Source organism: Solea senegalensis, linkage group LG16 (genome assembly GCF_019176455.1).
Source record: "Solea senegalensis isolate Sse05_10M linkage group LG16, IFAPA_SoseM_1, whole genome shotgun sequence".
NCBI lineage: Eukaryota > Metazoa > Chordata > Actinopteri > Pleuronectiformes > Soleidae > Solea > Solea senegalensis.
Window position 1 is genome coordinate 2,963,857 of NC_058036.1, and position 17,045 is coordinate 2,980,901.

Genomic DNA, 17,045 nt, shown 5'->3' on the forward strand with positions numbered 1-17,045 from the left:
GGTGGAGCTAAGGTGGAGCTCACGGAGTAAACTTACTGGTGGGGCGGTAACATTCGCGGTGAAATGCGCATGCTGCCGTCATAAGCGCGGGGAATTCAACATCGAGCGTTTTATCGCCTATACTTACACTAAGGGGGACCACGAAAACATGACTGAGTATTCTTTTTCCACACTTTGGCGACTGGTAGGGCCTCCAGAGTCCCAAATATAAGTATTGAAATGGTTAAAAAGTTGATTTTGCATAATATGTCCCCTTTAAATCTCAACATTTCTTTACAGTTTAATTTTTAAGACCAGTTGTGAAACTAAATTCTGTAAGGTGATAGATTTCTTCAATGGCACTGTTTTTAATATTTATTTTCGATGGTTTTTGCTTCTCTGAAATATCTGAATGCACCACTGATGGCCTTTTTTTACAATACATATTGTATGATGTCAAAATGTCAGTCGCAACTTGGAATTTTCGAGGTCCTTACACAAGAATTTCTATCTCAAAAACTCGGAGCAATCTCACCAACCCTGATATGTGATTTCTAGATGGCTGACGCCATACAAACACTGCTACTTTTAATGTCAATATTTTTTTAGATCAGAACAGTAAATCAGTCGTACACAAAGTACAGTTTGTGAACACAAAATCCCACTTGGAGTATTGTTGTCAACTGCTACTGCAGCTATAATTTTTTATGGTTTTATATTCGCTGCAGTGACTGATTTGTGATAGGGGTGGTTGTACCTCCTGTCAATCACCTCTAAGCCCTGCCCTGCCCCGCCCCGTTGTAAACATTAGATATAATAACCCACAGTCAAAAGTGTCGCTCTGATTTAAGTTATGAGTGAAAGAATAATGAGTGAGTTCTCATGGCAAACATTTGCACTGAAATGCAGTCAAATGTCTTTTAATCCCTGTTCAGCAGAGCGACAGCCTAATTGAACCATCTTTCCCATAATCCTCCAGTTTATTCACTTCACTGTTCATGTTGTCACCATAGAGCTGGTAAAGAAAGATTAGTGCTGTGCAACGACATATCTGCTCTTAATAGTCATCACTGTTCATTTCATGCTGATAGAATTACATTTGAAACTTGCTGGCTCATTGTGTGAGTGAGTGGCGCCACCCTCTGGTTTAAAATGAGCATGTAGACCTCAAGTGTTGCTGCTCTTTTCGGGTCATATAAAGTCAAGTCTTATGTTTTTATTATTCAGCAGATACTGCAGACTGAAGTGAACCTCTTTGTTGACTCTTTTACACTCTTCAGTGTTCCGGCACGGGATCAATAAAATGGATCTTATCTTGTTTCGATTTGGAAGATTTATGGCATCAAGCATTAAAAATATGACGTGATAATGGTTAAGATTGTAAAAAGATACATCTTGTAGGGATTTTTGTGTGTTTCCTTCACAGCCAGATTATTTACATGCATTTTAATTAAGGTAGTGCAGATTATTTTACATACTATATCATTTAATATGATAGATTATTTACTTGTACCTCGCCTTTAGCCCAATGTCAGCTGGGATTGGCACCAGCGACCTTCATGTGGAGGATAAAGCAGCAGAAGATGGATGAATGAATGAGTAACAAATATACTTAAATGTGTATATATAAATGTAGCAAGAGTAAAAGTACACAGTCTATTGAGGAAATGTAGTGGAGTAAAAGTTGATGGTGATGATTCACTTTATTTTGAACATGAAAAAAAAGTACAAAAAAATCAACCACAAAAGATTAGATTAATTATTAATCTTCAATGTTCAAAATGGAGTGGGAATAAGTCCAAATGTATCTTTAGTTTTATTTATATCTTATTCTCAATTAAACATATTATCATTGTCATTTACATGTCAATATCACCATTCATTACATTACAACACTATAATTAATATGTGCCATATATACATATATATATGTTGAATGTACAACTCTCTCTCGGTCCATGTGAACTTCGGGATTAGGATTAGGGATTAGAGACAGATGTAAAACCAGCAGCAGAAGCAGATTCCATATAATTCCACAGTCATCCATCACAGCAGAGGAAAGGTCGCAGCAAGGGTCGAGATTAGGCAAACCACGCCCCCTTTTCCCCTCCATCTCCTCCCTCATACCTCTCCTATTGGCCCGGGAAGTGATTGACGGCCCTGTCGTCCAATAGAAACAGAGATCGCGCCGTCCTCCCCTCCACACGAACCTCTGCGCAGATGTGGGTGTGTGAAGGAGACACAGATCAGGAATAGCAGTTGTTAAGAAAGTCACGAACTTCTGAGGCACGACAACACGCAAGGTGAGCCTTAAATTGAATTATATCACCGCATATACACGTCAAAGAAAAGTGTATTACTTTTGACCGAGTGTTTAATTGAATATGTTTGTGGCAGTTGACTGCGAAGGCAGCAAAGCAGCGACATTAGCTTAATTGTGTCGTACTTAAATCTGTCAACTGACGATTTTTGTGTCTGTTGTCCTTTTTCAACTTTATTTTTTTTTAATCATTCCCCTCCGTCTTTTTTAGTCTAAATAGGCGTTGCATGCCTTCTTACTGTACATTTCTAAAATATAAAGACTATTGTTGGAGTCTCTTTATTTTCATGGTCCCCCCAACGGTTTTTGTTAGTTAAAATAGCCGTTAAAAGCCTATCCAATCGTTCGAAACACACTTTAGACTTCTGCAATGTACAGGCAATTTCAGTTGTCCTTGTTTTTAACGTTAATCTGTATTTGTGTGTCATAATCCTCAGTTTTCTAAGTCAAGCGCATTTCTGCAATGTAAATGCAGTTATCAGTATTTAAGCATTATTTTTTATAATCATTCTTAGTAGATATATATTTTGTAATCCTGTATATAATGTAATATAAAGACAGTTGAGTTGTTCTCCTCAGTCTTTTAAAGTCATAATAGGTTATTGACTTTATTACTATACTTGAATCGCGCTCTATTCCCCTTGTTGTTTATGCAGTTTATTGTTATTATTATTATTATTTTACTTTACAATACCTTTCTGTCTTTTTAGTCAAAATAAGCACATACTCACATAGGTCTCATGTCTGAATGTCATGTCTCCAGATTAATTCCTGTGGGAGAGTTTGTGTGACTAAGTTATTAAAGGTTATAATGGAATAGCTGGTAGATGAAACTCAAATAGGTCTTGTATTTCAAGAGTTGTGACACAGACTATAGTAAATCCAAGGACACAGGCAGGAAAATGACCTGTGTGCAGATAGAGGTCATTCCATTGGCTACACTCTGCATTATTTGCCCTCGTGACAAGCTGCTTTTTTCTTCTTCTTCTTCCTCTCTCTCTCTTTCTCACAACCCCTCCCTTGTCTTATTAATCCGTCATCGCTTTACACTCAGGAAAATAATCCGACAGTGCAAACATGTTTGTTGTCCTGTAAAGGCCATGAACGTGCAGCAGCAGCAGCAGCAGTATAACTACCTGACAGACTGCGTGCGTGCGTGTGTCAGGTAGATCATGGCTTCTTTGGGCTAATGATACCACGAGTAAGACTTTGCTCTTTAGTTACTGCGTCTGACAATTGTTCCATTCAGTCAGACTGTGGCTGCTAAGTCACACACATACCTTACGCTAAACTTTAACTGTTTGACGTGGCTGCTAGTCACCGGACACCCTGCAGAAAAGAAGTTACCTGGCTGAAGAAGAGGCCGTTTACAGCAGGATAATGGTTGAGGAAGCTACGTCCACGTTCAATATATTGACTTTATGCACTTTGTTGTGTATGTTGTGAATACATAGAGAAGTCCTACACTTTTAACTTTTCAGGGACATTTTGTTTTCTGCAGTTAGACAGATATCTTGACGTATCGCTATATGATTGTCTTGCAATATATTGATCATCACAGAATCATGATATTTCTGGTATCATGGTATGGACCATGTGTCGTATCGTGAGGTACCCCGTGATTCCCACCCCTATTATTTGTCATTTATTTTGTGCGATCAGTGCATTGGCTGCTTAATTTCAGCATCAGCCATAGTAAAAAAACACATTAGTCGACCTCCACACCCAAGCTGAGGATTTATTGAAGCTGGGCTTTGTGGAGCAGAGATGAGCAACACAAGCCGAACAAGCCGAACTTGTACAACAAGCTACTACATGAATAAGGTATCTCAGGTGTGAGAATTTCAATGGGAAGCAAATCCTTAAAAAATATGTTCTCCTAAGTCATGTTTACGCATCCTTGATAATTTGGGGCTTTGGCCAGCTGGACTCTCTATCTTTCTCTGTTGCCGTCCTTGATAGTCATGGGAACACAGTTGCTATATACAGAGGGGGAATTTCTCTCACAGCCCAAGTTTTGGGAATCATGTATGGGAGATTCCTACTGCACATTAAGCACATTAAAGTAATTTAGTGTAAAGTGATGAAAATATTCATTATTCAGTCAGCCCACACCTAGCTCACACCTGTTCACCTTGTTCTTGCTTCAAACAGCTGCAACCTTGAAAAGTCAGGGTTTTTTCCTCCCAGTGGTGGAAACAAAGATTGCTGAGGCTCTGCAGAGAGTCACATTTAATGTGTCAAGTGAAACTAGAAGGAAACCTCAGTGTTTTTGCTTTCCACAGGAAGGCTGATCATCACGAGCAATACATTTATAATCTTATTACTTACTGTGTCTGTGGTTATTGCAGATCACACAGATCAGGTTTTCCTTGTTGGGTTTTTTCCAGGTGCTTTCCACGTCTTACATGAAGTAAGACAGAAATGTGACTTTATCGTAGATATCTTACCAGCAGAAGAGTTAAAAATATGGCATGAGTAAAAATGTTTAAGTCTTTCTGTCTTTGTGTGCTTGTCTCCTTTCACAGATGGCGTTGGCCAGTGACAAACTGTACAACGGATACCTGCGGCGGAAAATGCCAGCCATTGTATCCAAGGTGAAAGTGAAGGAAGTAATGGTCTACCTGCCTTGCCTCACCGCTCACGACAGGGTACGAATGAAATACTGTTGCACTCATACTAGTTTGCGAGAGTGTTGCGAGAGGCTGCAGAGCCAATCCCAGTTTACACAAGGAGAAATGCAGGGAAATGCTGTCTTGTTTACAATTTGCTCCAATAATTCCCAGACACTTCATAAACTTGACAAACAATACATGTCAAAGCAGAACCTTTTGAAAATGTCTGAAAAAGGTAAGTTTTGAACTTTGATTTGAAGGTGGTGAGAGAAATCTGAAATGTTTTGTGGGCGAGGATCCCAGAGAGCGGGTGGGGGGTGAGTTGGATGGAAGAAGAAGACCCAAGGTGGGTGTGGAGGAGGTACTGAGGGGGGAGGCTGATGACCTTGAACGTGAGGAGCAGGATCTTTCACATGATGCGATATTTGATAGGAAGGCAGTGAAGTTGCTGCAGGACAGCAAATAATATATCTACAAAATGGCATTTTGTGATAGTAGGAATAAGGAGTTATAGAAGTGTGTTACTGACAGTGATACGTATGTTTTTGATATGGACAATATTGACTTAATCTAATCATCTGAATTAAATGTCATTGCAGGAAAATATAGAGGCAAAAAGAGAGACATATGGGAACTTTGACGCCATGGTGCTTCTCCTGGACTGTCTGAAGAGGAGGGAGAATTGGCCAGAGCAGTTTATTGAAGCTCTGGAGTCGTGTGAACACCCAACTATTGCAGCTGACATCCAAGCAGAATATGACACTCTGAGAGGAGTTGACAGTAAGTCCATTTATCATTATTGTTTGAGAAAAAAAAGTAAATTGGCTAAATATATGGGCATCAGTTATCAGCCACTGGCTTCCCTTCCCTTTAAAAATCGGCATCGGCCATAGAAGAACCCATATCCCATGCCACCACCAGAGGTTTGACCCACAAACTTGTCCAACTGCCTAATGCGAAAACTGAATGCTTCTTCAAGCGCCTCCATGCTTGAAAATCTGGGGAAAACTGCTTGTAAACTGGATATGATGGATTATTTACACACATATTTACTGCTGGTCTATTCGCATGTGATGAGAATTACCTCATTTTTCTGACCTTTTTACCCAAGCTAAAGGTCACCATAATCTTTACAGAGCAGCTCTGGTAATAATTAATTTTCCTCATCTCTACAATTAAAACTAATCCCGTCTGAATAGGGCTTAAATAGGTTAGGCTCTCAGAGCTTTAGTCCTGTGCAGTCATAACTTATTTAAATTACCACTTTGTTTGCTTTGTCCTAGATCCCAGTCCCAGCTCCCCTTCCACCACTGTCACAAGAGCACACGTCCATCCAGCACCACCGGCCGGTCATCTGTCCGGTCCAGAGAGCCCTGGTGCTGCTGTTGCTCCACCAGCTGAAGCATCAGACCCTCCAGAGCCAGCTGCGCAGACCTCACTTCCTCTGGAAGTCCCCATGCTTCCACAGAGCCCATCAGAGCAGCAGCCCAACATACCCGAGGTTGTTTCTCCACCCAAGCCTGTCCCTGAGCCTCCACAGCCAAGTGAAACTGAAGTGGCAGCCGTTCCATCAACACCTCCTCCGTCCCCAGAGACCCCACTCACTCCAGCTGACAGTGCACACAAAGGGGAGGAGGTCATTGCTCACCAGGAGCCAGAGGAAAACTCTGAGTCATACTTCATGGATGTCCCTGTGGAGGTAAACCTGATGCCAGAGATGACGCCTCCTGGGGTTGGACTGGTTGAAACATACTCTCCATTGCACCCTGATCCTCTTAAAACAACAGGGACCACAGAGATCAAACAGCCTGAGAGTCCACCTCAGGTAAACTCAGACGTAACTGATGGATCCTCTTTCCCCACACTGACCCCAGAGAAGCCTCCGGTACAGGACACCATGCCTCCTGTGGACAAAGTATCTGCTCCGGAGCCTGAAGAGACATCTGAGCCTCCTACTATACAGGTAAATATCAAATTATAATCAGCTACTGTAAGCACTATAAAGGTTCCTGTGCGCTGTCAGTCACTTAAATAAGTCTTTAACAACAGTCCTATCATGGTGTCAATTATTCAGATTAGTACACTGTAGATTTGGGGCTTTTGAAAGTTAATGACACTGAATTAAAAAAAGGGAATAGGCAACTTTTCATGTCGCTGGCAGTTCCTGTTTGACTGTTGTTAAAAACGCAGCAGTAGTAAGACACGGGTATTTTCCTCAAAGCTGGTGTAGTGTTGTGTCATAAATAGCACACATGACAAACACGAGAGATGCCAGGTCCCCGCTATTCTCATCTGCATATCTTCATTGTTTTGTACACAGAATCTTGCAGTTCCTGTGAGTCAACCATTACACTGTGTGTGCAGTTAGTTTTTAATATCGTAACCAAAATGTTTCAGCCTTAGATTTTTTTTAAATAAAGGTTTTAACCATTATTTAAACATTTGATTACAAAATTTGGTTGGCCTGCAGACACTTTTTGCTTGTCACTGAATTGTGACAAGCAAATTTGTGCATAATGTGGTGACTAATTTAAAGCCATATCTCTAAAACCTAATATAATTTTTAATTAGTAAAAGAGTAATTTCCAAGAGATGTTTGGTCAATTATTTAAAACATATACACATGAAATGTTGGGGACCCCAGAACAATCTCCTGTGTAGTCCCAGTCTTGCTGCTGTCAGTCCACATTCATATTTACAAGAGGCACATAATGTATGTATCTTTTCTATATTAAAATGACATGTGACGTTGATTTTTCCCACAGGACATTGAAAACAGCACGGAGACAGAAACGGAAGCCCCACCTTCTCCTCAGCTTCATGACGGTGGGATAGACGCCTCCATCACAGATGACAACTCATTGTGTCTGAGCAAGCCTGATGTTCTGATCAGCGTTCCACCACCACCCAGTCACAACGGTCCCACTCTGCCTGCATACAACCCACCAGTGGAGCCCTACTCGGGTGACAGTGCGCGTGGGGAAATAAGCGATCCTGCACCAGAGTCGGTTTGCTCCCTCTCTGTTCCTGCATGCTCTACTGACACCTCCACCACCAAGGACGCAGACTCTGGACTGCCATGCCAGGAGAACAGCATTGCGCTAAACCAACAGGAACCAGCAGACAACCACCTGGAGTCTACCTGTCAGAGTTTGGAAACGATGGACGTGCAGGAGCATGTGGTGCACTTATCCGAGAATGTGTCCATCCTGGATGGAGACAGTCCAAATTCAGCACAAGCCATCAACTCAATCATCAGCAGTGAAGCAGACAGAACAATCACTCCTTCCCCACTGTCCCCCTTCACCACTATCACTGCTGGTACTGAGTCAAGTTTAAATGCCCACCCTTCACCTGAGCCTTCACCTGAGCCTGCACCGTCTGAGAATAAACCGGAGCCACCAACACTGCCACCTGCAGAGAAAGAGAGGCACGCCTGCCGATCAAATATAAAGTACACTGTGGCGGCTGCAGGAATGGCTGCCTTGGCTCTGGTGATGGCCTGGAAGTTTAAGAAGGGGACTTTTTTAAAAGGATGAGAAGATGTTAAAGCTTTTAAAAAGGGGTTTATATTGGTGCCTTATTATACTCATTGGACTCGGATGGTACGAGGCAGCCGTTTAATGATTAGTCAGAATATTAGCTGCTGGACCTTTGATCATATCATTACTTGCAAGTCAGTTGTTTGGTTTGACTGTGTTTTATGATTTTAATATTGAATGGTGTTGACCTTTAGCAAAATTTTACCCCTTTTTATTCAAGTTACGACTTGTTATGGAGCCTCTGGTGTATGGTTGAGCTCTCGGGTTATTTATGCTGCACACATTTGGTTTGTAGACTGCAGCCACTGTGTAGTTATGTTAGAAATATTTGTGTGCGTGATATGCACTTTGACGATAAGACTGTCGGCTGTCCTCCACTGACGATTATTGTGTCAAAGAGCAAACGATTATTGAATGTGGACCATAGAAGAGAGAAAAGGCGCATCACACGTCTTATTTAAGTGGGAAAAGGTGAAGAAAATAGCTTAACTGTTGGTATTTATTTATACACATATGTACATTATATAGTTGTATATGGATATGTTAAGAATGAAAATATTCCAAAAGCCACTCGTTATATCTCAGATATTCACTTCAGATTCAGTCAGTCAGCCACATGCTGTTAAATCACATAACTTTTAGTTATCAGCAAATTTATCCAATAAAATGTTTTGTTGTGAAACAAAATTCCTGTAAGTCCAAAGTTTCATTCAATGGCACTCTTTTGAATATTTATTTTTGAAGGTTTTTGCTTATTTCTTTAGTTTTGGTGTTCTTAGACGTTTAACATGTAAGAGGCATGAAATATATTGCCTGTTGAAGAATGTTGAAGATAATTATTTTCCATAGACTTTATTCCTTTAAACAGAGGAAGGAGGTTTGACTGTCAGGGTTTATTGTAAATCTTAATTTAAAAAGAGACCTTAGGAAATTTGGGCTCTAGAGATGTAGATGAAATATATAACGTCGCTTCACTTCAAGTGTTTAAGTGTAATGTCAACTTAAGTTGTATTTAAATTTGTTTGCACTACTTCAAGCTATGCACTGTGCAATCTTATCAATAAACCTGAACTGTAAAGACATATTTATGCTCCTTTGTTGAACGTGAATGTTGATTGTTTAGCATGGATGGCCTTTTTTTTACAGAATATATTGTTATCAGCTGCTGCTGCTAACAATGGCTAGCCTGAGATATGTATGTATGTGTCGATGGGTTTAAAATAATTATTTAGTAGGGTAATGGATAATAATTTCAGCAATTTGTAAATGAAAACATTTGACTCTCTCAATACACTTCAAATTCTGTGGAACCCTACTTTAAAAAACAACCAACAACCCGAAAACAACACTCTATTTTACATAAAGACTATTTACAAAGGCTGTGATCAAAGACGACAGAGGACTCAAAGAACATGGAGAAATTCAGCATTTCCAGCTGTATTTTCTGGGCATATATTTTTTTCAAGTCATCAAAATGTGTAATTTGTTCTGGGATCATGTTTTTTTATTATTATTATTATTATTTATTTTTTTATGGAAATAAAGATGACATCAGCCTTGTTTAATAGTCGCTGCTGTGACTGATTCGCACTAGGATTGGTTGTACCTCCTGTCAATCACCCCTAAGCCCCGCCTCGCCCCCACAGACTTGACAGCTAAAGTGAATGAGATATGCATGTAGCCGAGCCGCTTGTGACGATCCAGCAGCTACTCAGCTCGCTAATTAGCTGGCTCATTCACACCCGGAATTTGCTATCCGCGTAAGTCGTCGACGTTCTGGGTTTGATTTACCATCAATGTCCGCATATATGTAGGTAGTTGACGTTTAAATGGCGCACAATGGCCACTACCGCGACGATAATTGTGTCGAAGACGACGACGACAAGACGCCCACGAAGGAGCAGCAGCAGGAGCCACCGTCCAACACCGAGGAGACGCCGGGTTACCTCGGGAGTGAGCCCCACAATGAGGCAGCCACGGCCGCCGGAAGAGCCACATCCGACCGGCCGACGTCCAACTCGACGACGAGGCGTCGCTGCGACTCGGTGAAGAAAACAAGGCCGCGTAGGTGTTGTCACCGCTACCATGGGGAGGGGGAGGATCAGTGTATTTACTGGTTGAGCCACCGTAGCATGTTGTGTACAAAGATTATATATAACAAGAACAATAAATGACGTATTTGTAAATGAAAATGTATTACTCAACGTATGAGTTTATCAACAACATTCAAGCAATATGTATATAACGCGCTTTGGCGATATTAGAATCATTCACATTATTATTCTTTCTTCTGTATGATATATCAGTGTAATATGGAATGGCAGTAAATAGCCACGATCTGTTTTACAACAAGATGGCGTTCGCGGTACACACTGTACTGTTGCTGCTGCTGTGGATGAGGCTGCTTTAATGTGAGACACCATCATCAATAATATGTCCCCACCCAACGTGCAACCTTTTAAACACTATGGAGTATGTTTGTGCACCGTTTATCGCAATGCATTTTAATCTCAAATGTGTTTTTTCATATGTATTATACAGGCTTTCAATAATTAATTGATTACTGAAAAAAAAAATGATATTCGATGCATCTTTGTTGTTGTTTTAAGTAAAACAAGCTATCTAATTTTTCAGCTTTAAAATTATACTTTATTTTCTTTTTTAAAAAAAGCTGAATACATTTAGGATGGCGTTTATATAATACACAATGGCTGAAAATGTTCTATATTAGTTTTATGTGCATGTCCCCAAACCCTTAACACAATATGACATGTGATAACATGAGTAAACTGTACAATAAATGCTGAATGCTTGTTTTATAAAGAAAAACACTAAATTTAGATAATTCCCATCCATCCAGCCATTTTCTACTATGTAATATAATCTATATGTGGCTTCCAGTAGAATTTATGATCCATAATCACTCCTATTATCTCTTATAATGCAGCATTCCCCTGGTTCGGGATGGATATTGGAGGCACTCTGGTGAAGCTGGTCTACTTCGAGCCCAAAGACATCACAGCAGAGGAGGAGCAGGAGGAGGTGGCCAATCTGAAGAGCATCCGCCGCTACCTGACTTCCAACACTGCCTACGGCGAAACGGGTATCAGGGACATGCACCTGGAGCTGCAGGACCTCACGCTGTGTGGCAGGACGGGCAACCTGCACTTCATCCGCTTCCCCACGCACGATCTGCCGGCCTTTCTGCAGATGGTCCGCGACAAGCACTTCTCCAGCCTGCACACCACCCTGTGTGCCACGGGAGGGGGCGCGTACAAGTTTGAGTCTGATTTCCGCACGGTGGGTCGAGAAAGTTTATACTGTACTGTTTGTACTGTAGCTCAGTCGACTGCTCTTTTTTATCAACAAATGTCAGCCACAGTTTAACAAAAAACGTCTGTTTCACCATGTCACCTTGAGGGTGGCGGCAGAAATGCAACGTGATCATACCAAAGGAAGGTTCCTGTTTTTTAACCCCCTGCTTTGCCTCCTCCCCCAGTTTCCTGCCACTGTCCCCTCCCAACCACATCCCGTCTGTAACGTTATCCCTGTTCTCTATTTTTATGTCAACACAATAAAGATGGCGGACCTGCAGCTCCACAAGCTGGACGAGCTGGACTGTTTAATTCGGGGCGTGTTGTACATCGACTCGGTGATGTCCAGCGGCCCCTCTGAGTGCTACTACTTTGAAAACCCCACAGACCCAGATCACTGCGTCCAGAGGCCGTACACACTGGAGAACCCCTATCCTCTGCTGCTGGTCAACATAGGGTCAGGGGTCAGCATCCTGGCCGTCTACTCCGAGAACAACTACAGACGAGTCACTGGGACCAGGTGATTATCAGAGATGGTCATTTTGATTAAATGTGTATTTATTAGATCATTTGCAGACAGAAGATATTTCCAAAAATGTATGCCTGCTATATTCTGTGACATCTGAAGAAAATTTCTGCCACTTTATCTCACAGTAATGGAGAAGAGAAATCTGCATTTTATTGTTTGTGGGTACAGGGAAGCTGCCAGTCTTCTGCTGGCTCATTTGTTTAGTTTGGTTTACCGAGATACATTTTAGGGAAGTAATTAAATCGCTGAAGTCACAAAATAAGACGTTTAAATGTACTGATGGGGGCAGCAGTGGATCAACAGCTCCTGTGTGCTGTGGTGTAAAATCACTGGTTTTCTTTATGGGCTTTGGTGCAGGGGAGAGCGGTTTACAAACTTCACTTCAAGGCTGTCTAGTGGCATGAAGAAGTGGTGAACATATTCTCAAGGTGTCGCAGGTTTTAGCAGGTGCAGGTTTTGTTAAGTGGCTAAAATCTGTTTTTCCTTCGCTCCCTGATGACAGCCATGCTATCATTGGGACGACAGTCGTTTCCGCAGACACAGTGGCGTGCATAGAATTAAAAATGTGTCGACACCTTACCAACAACCAGACTAAATCAACAACCTAAAATATCCCTTTAAATCTGAACATAAGTTTATCTGATTGTTGAATAAAAACAGGACAATAAAGAGCATGCATGCCCAAATAAGGAATCACAATCCTGAATAATATTCTGAACATTTTTCTGTACAGGATTCAAAACAATTGGCACACTTAAAGAATTTGCACTGTTTTGCACTGGCCCCTGAATTAAGTAGTAAAACGAGCAGAGGACACTTGAAACATGACACTTGCTGAGCAAAAACACACACACACACACACACAGGCTGATATCAGGTTAAAGTGATACAGGGATTTGCAGGAGAGTGACATTTGCCCTCTCTGTCTCTCTGGTATGTTGGTGTGAAAAGTATCAGCATTTCTTATAGCTGTCAGTTACTAAACCACTTCCTTTGCCCTCATTTTGCTTAAGATGGAGAGATAATAATAATTTGGTTTGATTTGTGTTTGCTTTAAGTTTTGATTAAATGATTTGAGCTGACATCTTGGATAGTGGTTATTTTAGTAAGTGTTTTTCCTTCTCTCTGGCTTGTTTTCACATGTGGTTTCTCTGTCTGAAAGGAAACCATGAGCGCTCCACTTTCCTCTCGACATAATGCCTCTATTGTCTTCTGTGCCGCTAAGAAGAAAACTAGTCGAGTGCAGTCGTATCAAGAGTCTGTAGAATGTATGTCTTTGTTTTGAATGAGCGGTTGTGTTCCAGTCTGAATTATATTCCTGTGTGTGCGCGTGTGTGTGTCTTTGCAGCCTCGGTGGTGGGACGTTCCTGGGCTTGTGCTGCCTGCTGACCGGCTGCGCTACTTTCGAGGAAGCCTTGCAAATGGCCTCTCAGGGCGAGAGCACCCGTGTGGACAAGCTGGTTCGGGACATCTACGGAGGAGACTATGAGAGGTTTGGACTACCAGGCTGGGCTGTAGCCTCAAGGTGCGGTTTACAGCAGCTGTTTTATTTTCACACTGCACTTCACAAGCCTACAGCATTAACGGCAATATGAATCGCGGCTGTAGTGGTGCTGGGACCCAAGATTCGGCCAAATTCCTGGATCAGCTTCACGTTAAAGCATGTGGTCAGCAACCGGCGGCCCCATGGACCAAAACCGGCAAATTCCAGCTACTTTTTTTAAACCAACATATCTCTTAAATTTTCCATTTTTGTACGATATGGAATAGTATAGTAAAGGTTAGTTGGAAAAAACAATACAGGCCTTGACGGTCACTTTTTTTTATTCAATATCTCCTGTTTTTGATTTGACAGTTTCGGCAACATGATGTCCAAAGAGAAGCGGGAGTCCGTGTCTAAAGAGGACCTGGCCAGAGCGACGCTCGTCACCATCACCAACAACATCGGCTCCATCACCAGGATGTGTGCTCTCAATGAGGTCAGTCACGAAATGCAGTGGAAACTAGTTCCAGGGAGGAATTGGATGCCGAGTTTGGGTGGATGTGGTAATCTAGAGTTGAAGTATCAATGTCAGACTTTGGGGTATTGGATCGATTTTTGCCGTTTTAACACTAGTGGAGAGTGTCGTTTGCCTTTTCTTTCCTCTTTGCCTTCAGCCTCTTTACGGTGCTGCCTTGTGGCGTCTTGATCAAGCAGCATTGTACAGGGCTATGAAGGCGTAGAGGAGGTCAACTGCACTACAAGACAAAAACCCATAAAACTAGTAATGTGTTGTCTTAAGATTTATTTATTTTATTACTTTTTTTAGAGACTGTTTACCTATGTAACGCTCACTACGGTGAATGACACAATTGTTTAACTCAAATTTGTTGTAACGTCTACCTTGAGCCTCCTTCACGTTAAAATTAATGTTTAAACCCAGATGAAGCTGATAAACAAAGTGATTAAACACACTAGCATTGCCAGTGGTTGTTCTGCACCACACTTTGACATCACAGATGAAAACAACAACACCATAACTCACACTTATATTGTTACGGTGGTAATTGTTTGCATCTTTTACTTTGGTCTCTCTTTGGTTTGTTTCTATCTAATTTTATTATGTTTTCATTCCCTTTCTCAAATAAGAACATTGAGAGAGTGGTGTTTGTTGGGAACTTCTTAAGAGTGAACACCCTCTCAATGAAACTGTTGGCCTACGCCATGGACTACTGGTCCAAAGGCCAGCTCAAAGCCCTCTTCCTACGCCACGAGGTAAGAAGATCAACCATGCGTCACACACCAGAGCCCAGGATTGTAGTTTCTTTGCTGTGACGGGTCTCAAAAGGTTTCTAAGAACTTTCTTGTGCTTTCTCTGTTTTTGTTTCTTGTGTTTTTAAGGGTTACTTCGGAGCGGTCGGAGCATTGCTGGAGCTTCTGCATCCGTCCTAATCCGTCCACACTGCATTCAAAGAAGCACACGTCAATCTGCTGCGAAGACCATTAGCACTTTAGGCTGTTCAGAGTCAGTCACGAGCCGGTTACTGGTAAATTCAGGCTTAGGCTGAAAAGAAAAAAAAAAAACTGCCACAGTGTGGAATATTCTGTCATGTCTCTGAAATCATATTTGTTTTTAAAGTTTTCTTGCCTTGGCCAAGTTTGTGTGTTGACTTTACAGAGACGAGCCAGGTTTGGTCCAAAGCATCTCAAGGAAACTCACCGCGGTTGCCTGTTATTGACTAATAATCTCGTCTTGTGGACCACAGTTAGCCCTCAGTGGGTTAACGGGTCCTGGACCATATACAGCATTAGCGAGTACTGTAGGGTGTATGTAATCCTACTGAGATTACCAGGTGGACAAGAGTTTGACTACTGTAACAAGGTTATACTGAGCAAGTATACGTCGCCACACTAGTAAACAAAGCATCTGAGGCTGCAATTAATAATAATTCTCATCCGTTATAATTATTCACTCGAAGGTCCTGCCATTCATTTTTGGTGTACTGAGATGTAATCAGTATTATGTTACTGTGATAGTAATCCTTATACTCCATCAACACTGCAGATCATTTCTGGCCTGTTACTGTTTGTATTTTTTTACGTGTGAGCATCGACTCATTGTCAGTCAGTGCGCGTCGCTCAAACCCTAGTCTCCATTTTCCCCCGCTCTACCCGCTCTCACTGTGTTTGAATGTGCTCCGACCGCATTAAGTGCCATCACAAAACATGCAGTGGTGAGTGGAAGTGGCTGCTAAAATACCTATGCAGCGCGTCTGCATTCGTCAGTCATACTAAAATACGAAAAAAGTATATTTTAGTATTGTCATGAAGATGTAAGGATCAAATTATGAGACAAAATGTGAGTTTAGATTGTGTATCTGGTCTTCAAGTCTTAATCCTAATTTGTGTATCCTTCATATCTCTTCTGACAAGAAACACTGAGCCATAAAAGAGAAGGTAAAGGTCTTGTGACTAATTTCCTCCTTCCAATAAATGTTCATTTCATTTCATTACATTTTAATAAAAGGTCATATATTACTTTCAAATGTGGTACGTTTTTCTCAAAATTGGAATGAAATGCTTTTTTTTTGTTAATGTTTACCATGTACACCAAGTTGTTGTTTTATTTTAAATTATTAATCACATTTTTGAGTGCACAAAAACACACCACTGCCACATTGTATAATGGTATTTATGTTTTCTACTCTGTTGTGTCAGCTGTGAGTATCACTACCCAAAGCATCTACTCACCCCGCCAAACTTGCAATAAAGAATTTTTGCAAGTTGGAGAGCCCAGATTAAACCATTAATCTTCATCTCTATATTCATTCTGCTCTTAAATACTGCCATGGTCACTCTATCTCCCCTGAATTTTTCACATTTTGCTTTCACCTGTTCCATTAGTCATCAGTCTGTCCATGGATTACAGGGACCACAAGGAAACTACCAAATAATATTTGACATGTTTATCCATCAGTCAGTGACTATAAATGATGCATCTGCAAGTTGTAAACAGGCAGAGGTTTATTTATTATAAATAAAGTGCCTGACATGTTTTTATTATGGACTACAGCAATGTGGCGTAGTACGTGACACTTTGGTTTGTCATGTTTCAAAGTTTACCTTTGCTTGTTTTCTCCTTTGTATTATTTGTGATTTTAAAATGACCATTGAAGGTTCTATTAAAATATGATCTTTTCATATCTTTGTGACAACTTGTAATTGTTTAAACGTCATGTAAAAAATTTACTTAATGTGTGCAAGAG

At 41.1% G+C, this 17,045-nt stretch overlaps 2 protein-coding genes and 1 long non-coding RNA gene across 4 annotated transcripts; 2 read left to right on the forward strand and 1 right to left on the reverse strand.

Annotated features, from left to right (window-relative positions):
• Nucleotides 1-1,782: 1,782 nt before the first annotated feature.
• Nucleotides 1,783-3,419, reverse strand: LOC122782804. Its single transcript, XR_006361979.1, has 2 exons — nucleotides 3,031-3,419; nucleotides 1,783-2,191 (listed from the first exon to the last, which is right to left on the reverse strand). It is a non-coding gene; the product is annotated as an uncharacterized LOC122782804 (long non-coding RNA).
• On the forward strand, nucleotides 2,185-9,540 carry LOC122782802 (fibrous sheath CABYR-binding protein-like). Its single transcript, XM_044047331.1, has 5 exons — nucleotides 2,185-2,282; nucleotides 4,828-4,950; nucleotides 5,514-5,694; nucleotides 6,198-6,877; nucleotides 7,680-9,540. Exons 2-5 carry the CDS (start codon nucleotides 4,828-4,830, stop codon nucleotides 8,451-8,453), a joined length of 1,758 nt encoding a protein of 585 aa, XP_043903266.1. The 5' UTR covers nucleotides 2,185-2,282; the 3' UTR covers nucleotides 8,454-9,540.
• Nucleotides 9,541-10,100: 560 nt separating this feature from the next.
• Nucleotides 10,101-16,980, forward strand: pank2 (pantothenate kinase 2). 2 transcript variants are annotated; one of them, XM_044047332.1, is made up of 7 exons: nucleotides 10,101-10,520; nucleotides 11,404-11,756; nucleotides 12,037-12,290; nucleotides 13,648-13,824; nucleotides 14,155-14,278; nucleotides 14,929-15,054; nucleotides 15,181-16,980. In XM_044047332.1, the coding sequence occupies exons 1-7, from the start codon at nucleotides 10,286-10,288 to the stop codon at nucleotides 15,229-15,231; spliced, it is 1,320 nt and encodes a 439-aa protein (XP_043903267.1). In that variant the 5' UTR covers nucleotides 10,101-10,285; the 3' UTR covers nucleotides 15,232-16,980. The 2 variants fall into 2 exon arrangements, with proteins under 2 accessions (XP_043903267.1, XP_043903268.1); XM_044047333.1 differs by having other exon boundaries at nucleotides 13,648-13,791.
• The last annotated feature ends 65 nt before the right edge of the window (nucleotides 16,981-17,045 follow it).

What these genes read in the sequence shown, in the direction of transcription:
- LOC122782802 (XM_044047331.1), top strand. Translation starts at nt 4,828, where the DNA reads ATGGCGTTGGCCAGTGACAAACTGTACAACGGATACCTGCGGCGGAAA. An exon ending in GCCTCACCGCTCACGACAGG is followed by an intron (nt 4,951 to 5,513) that starts GTACGAATGAAA and finishes ATGTCATTGCAG; the next exon opens with GAAAATATAGAGGCAAAAAG. An exon ending in CTGAGCCTCCTACTATACAG is followed by an intron (nt 6,878 to 7,679) that starts GTAAATATCAAA and finishes TTTTTCCCACAG; the next exon opens with GACATTGAAAACAGCACGGA.
- pank2 (XM_044047332.1), top strand. Translation starts at nt 10,286, where the DNA reads ATGGCGCACAATGGCCACTACCGCGACGATAATTGTGTCGAAGACGAC. An exon ending in TTGAGTCTGATTTCCGCACG is followed by an intron (nt 11,757 to 12,036) that starts GTGGGTCGAGAA and finishes AACACAATAAAG; the next exon opens with ATGGCGGACCTGCAGCTCCA. An exon ending in GGATGTGTGCTCTCAATGAG is followed by an intron (nt 14,279 to 14,928) that starts GTCAGTCACGAA and finishes TTCTCAAATAAG; the next exon opens with AACATTGAGAGAGTGGTGTT.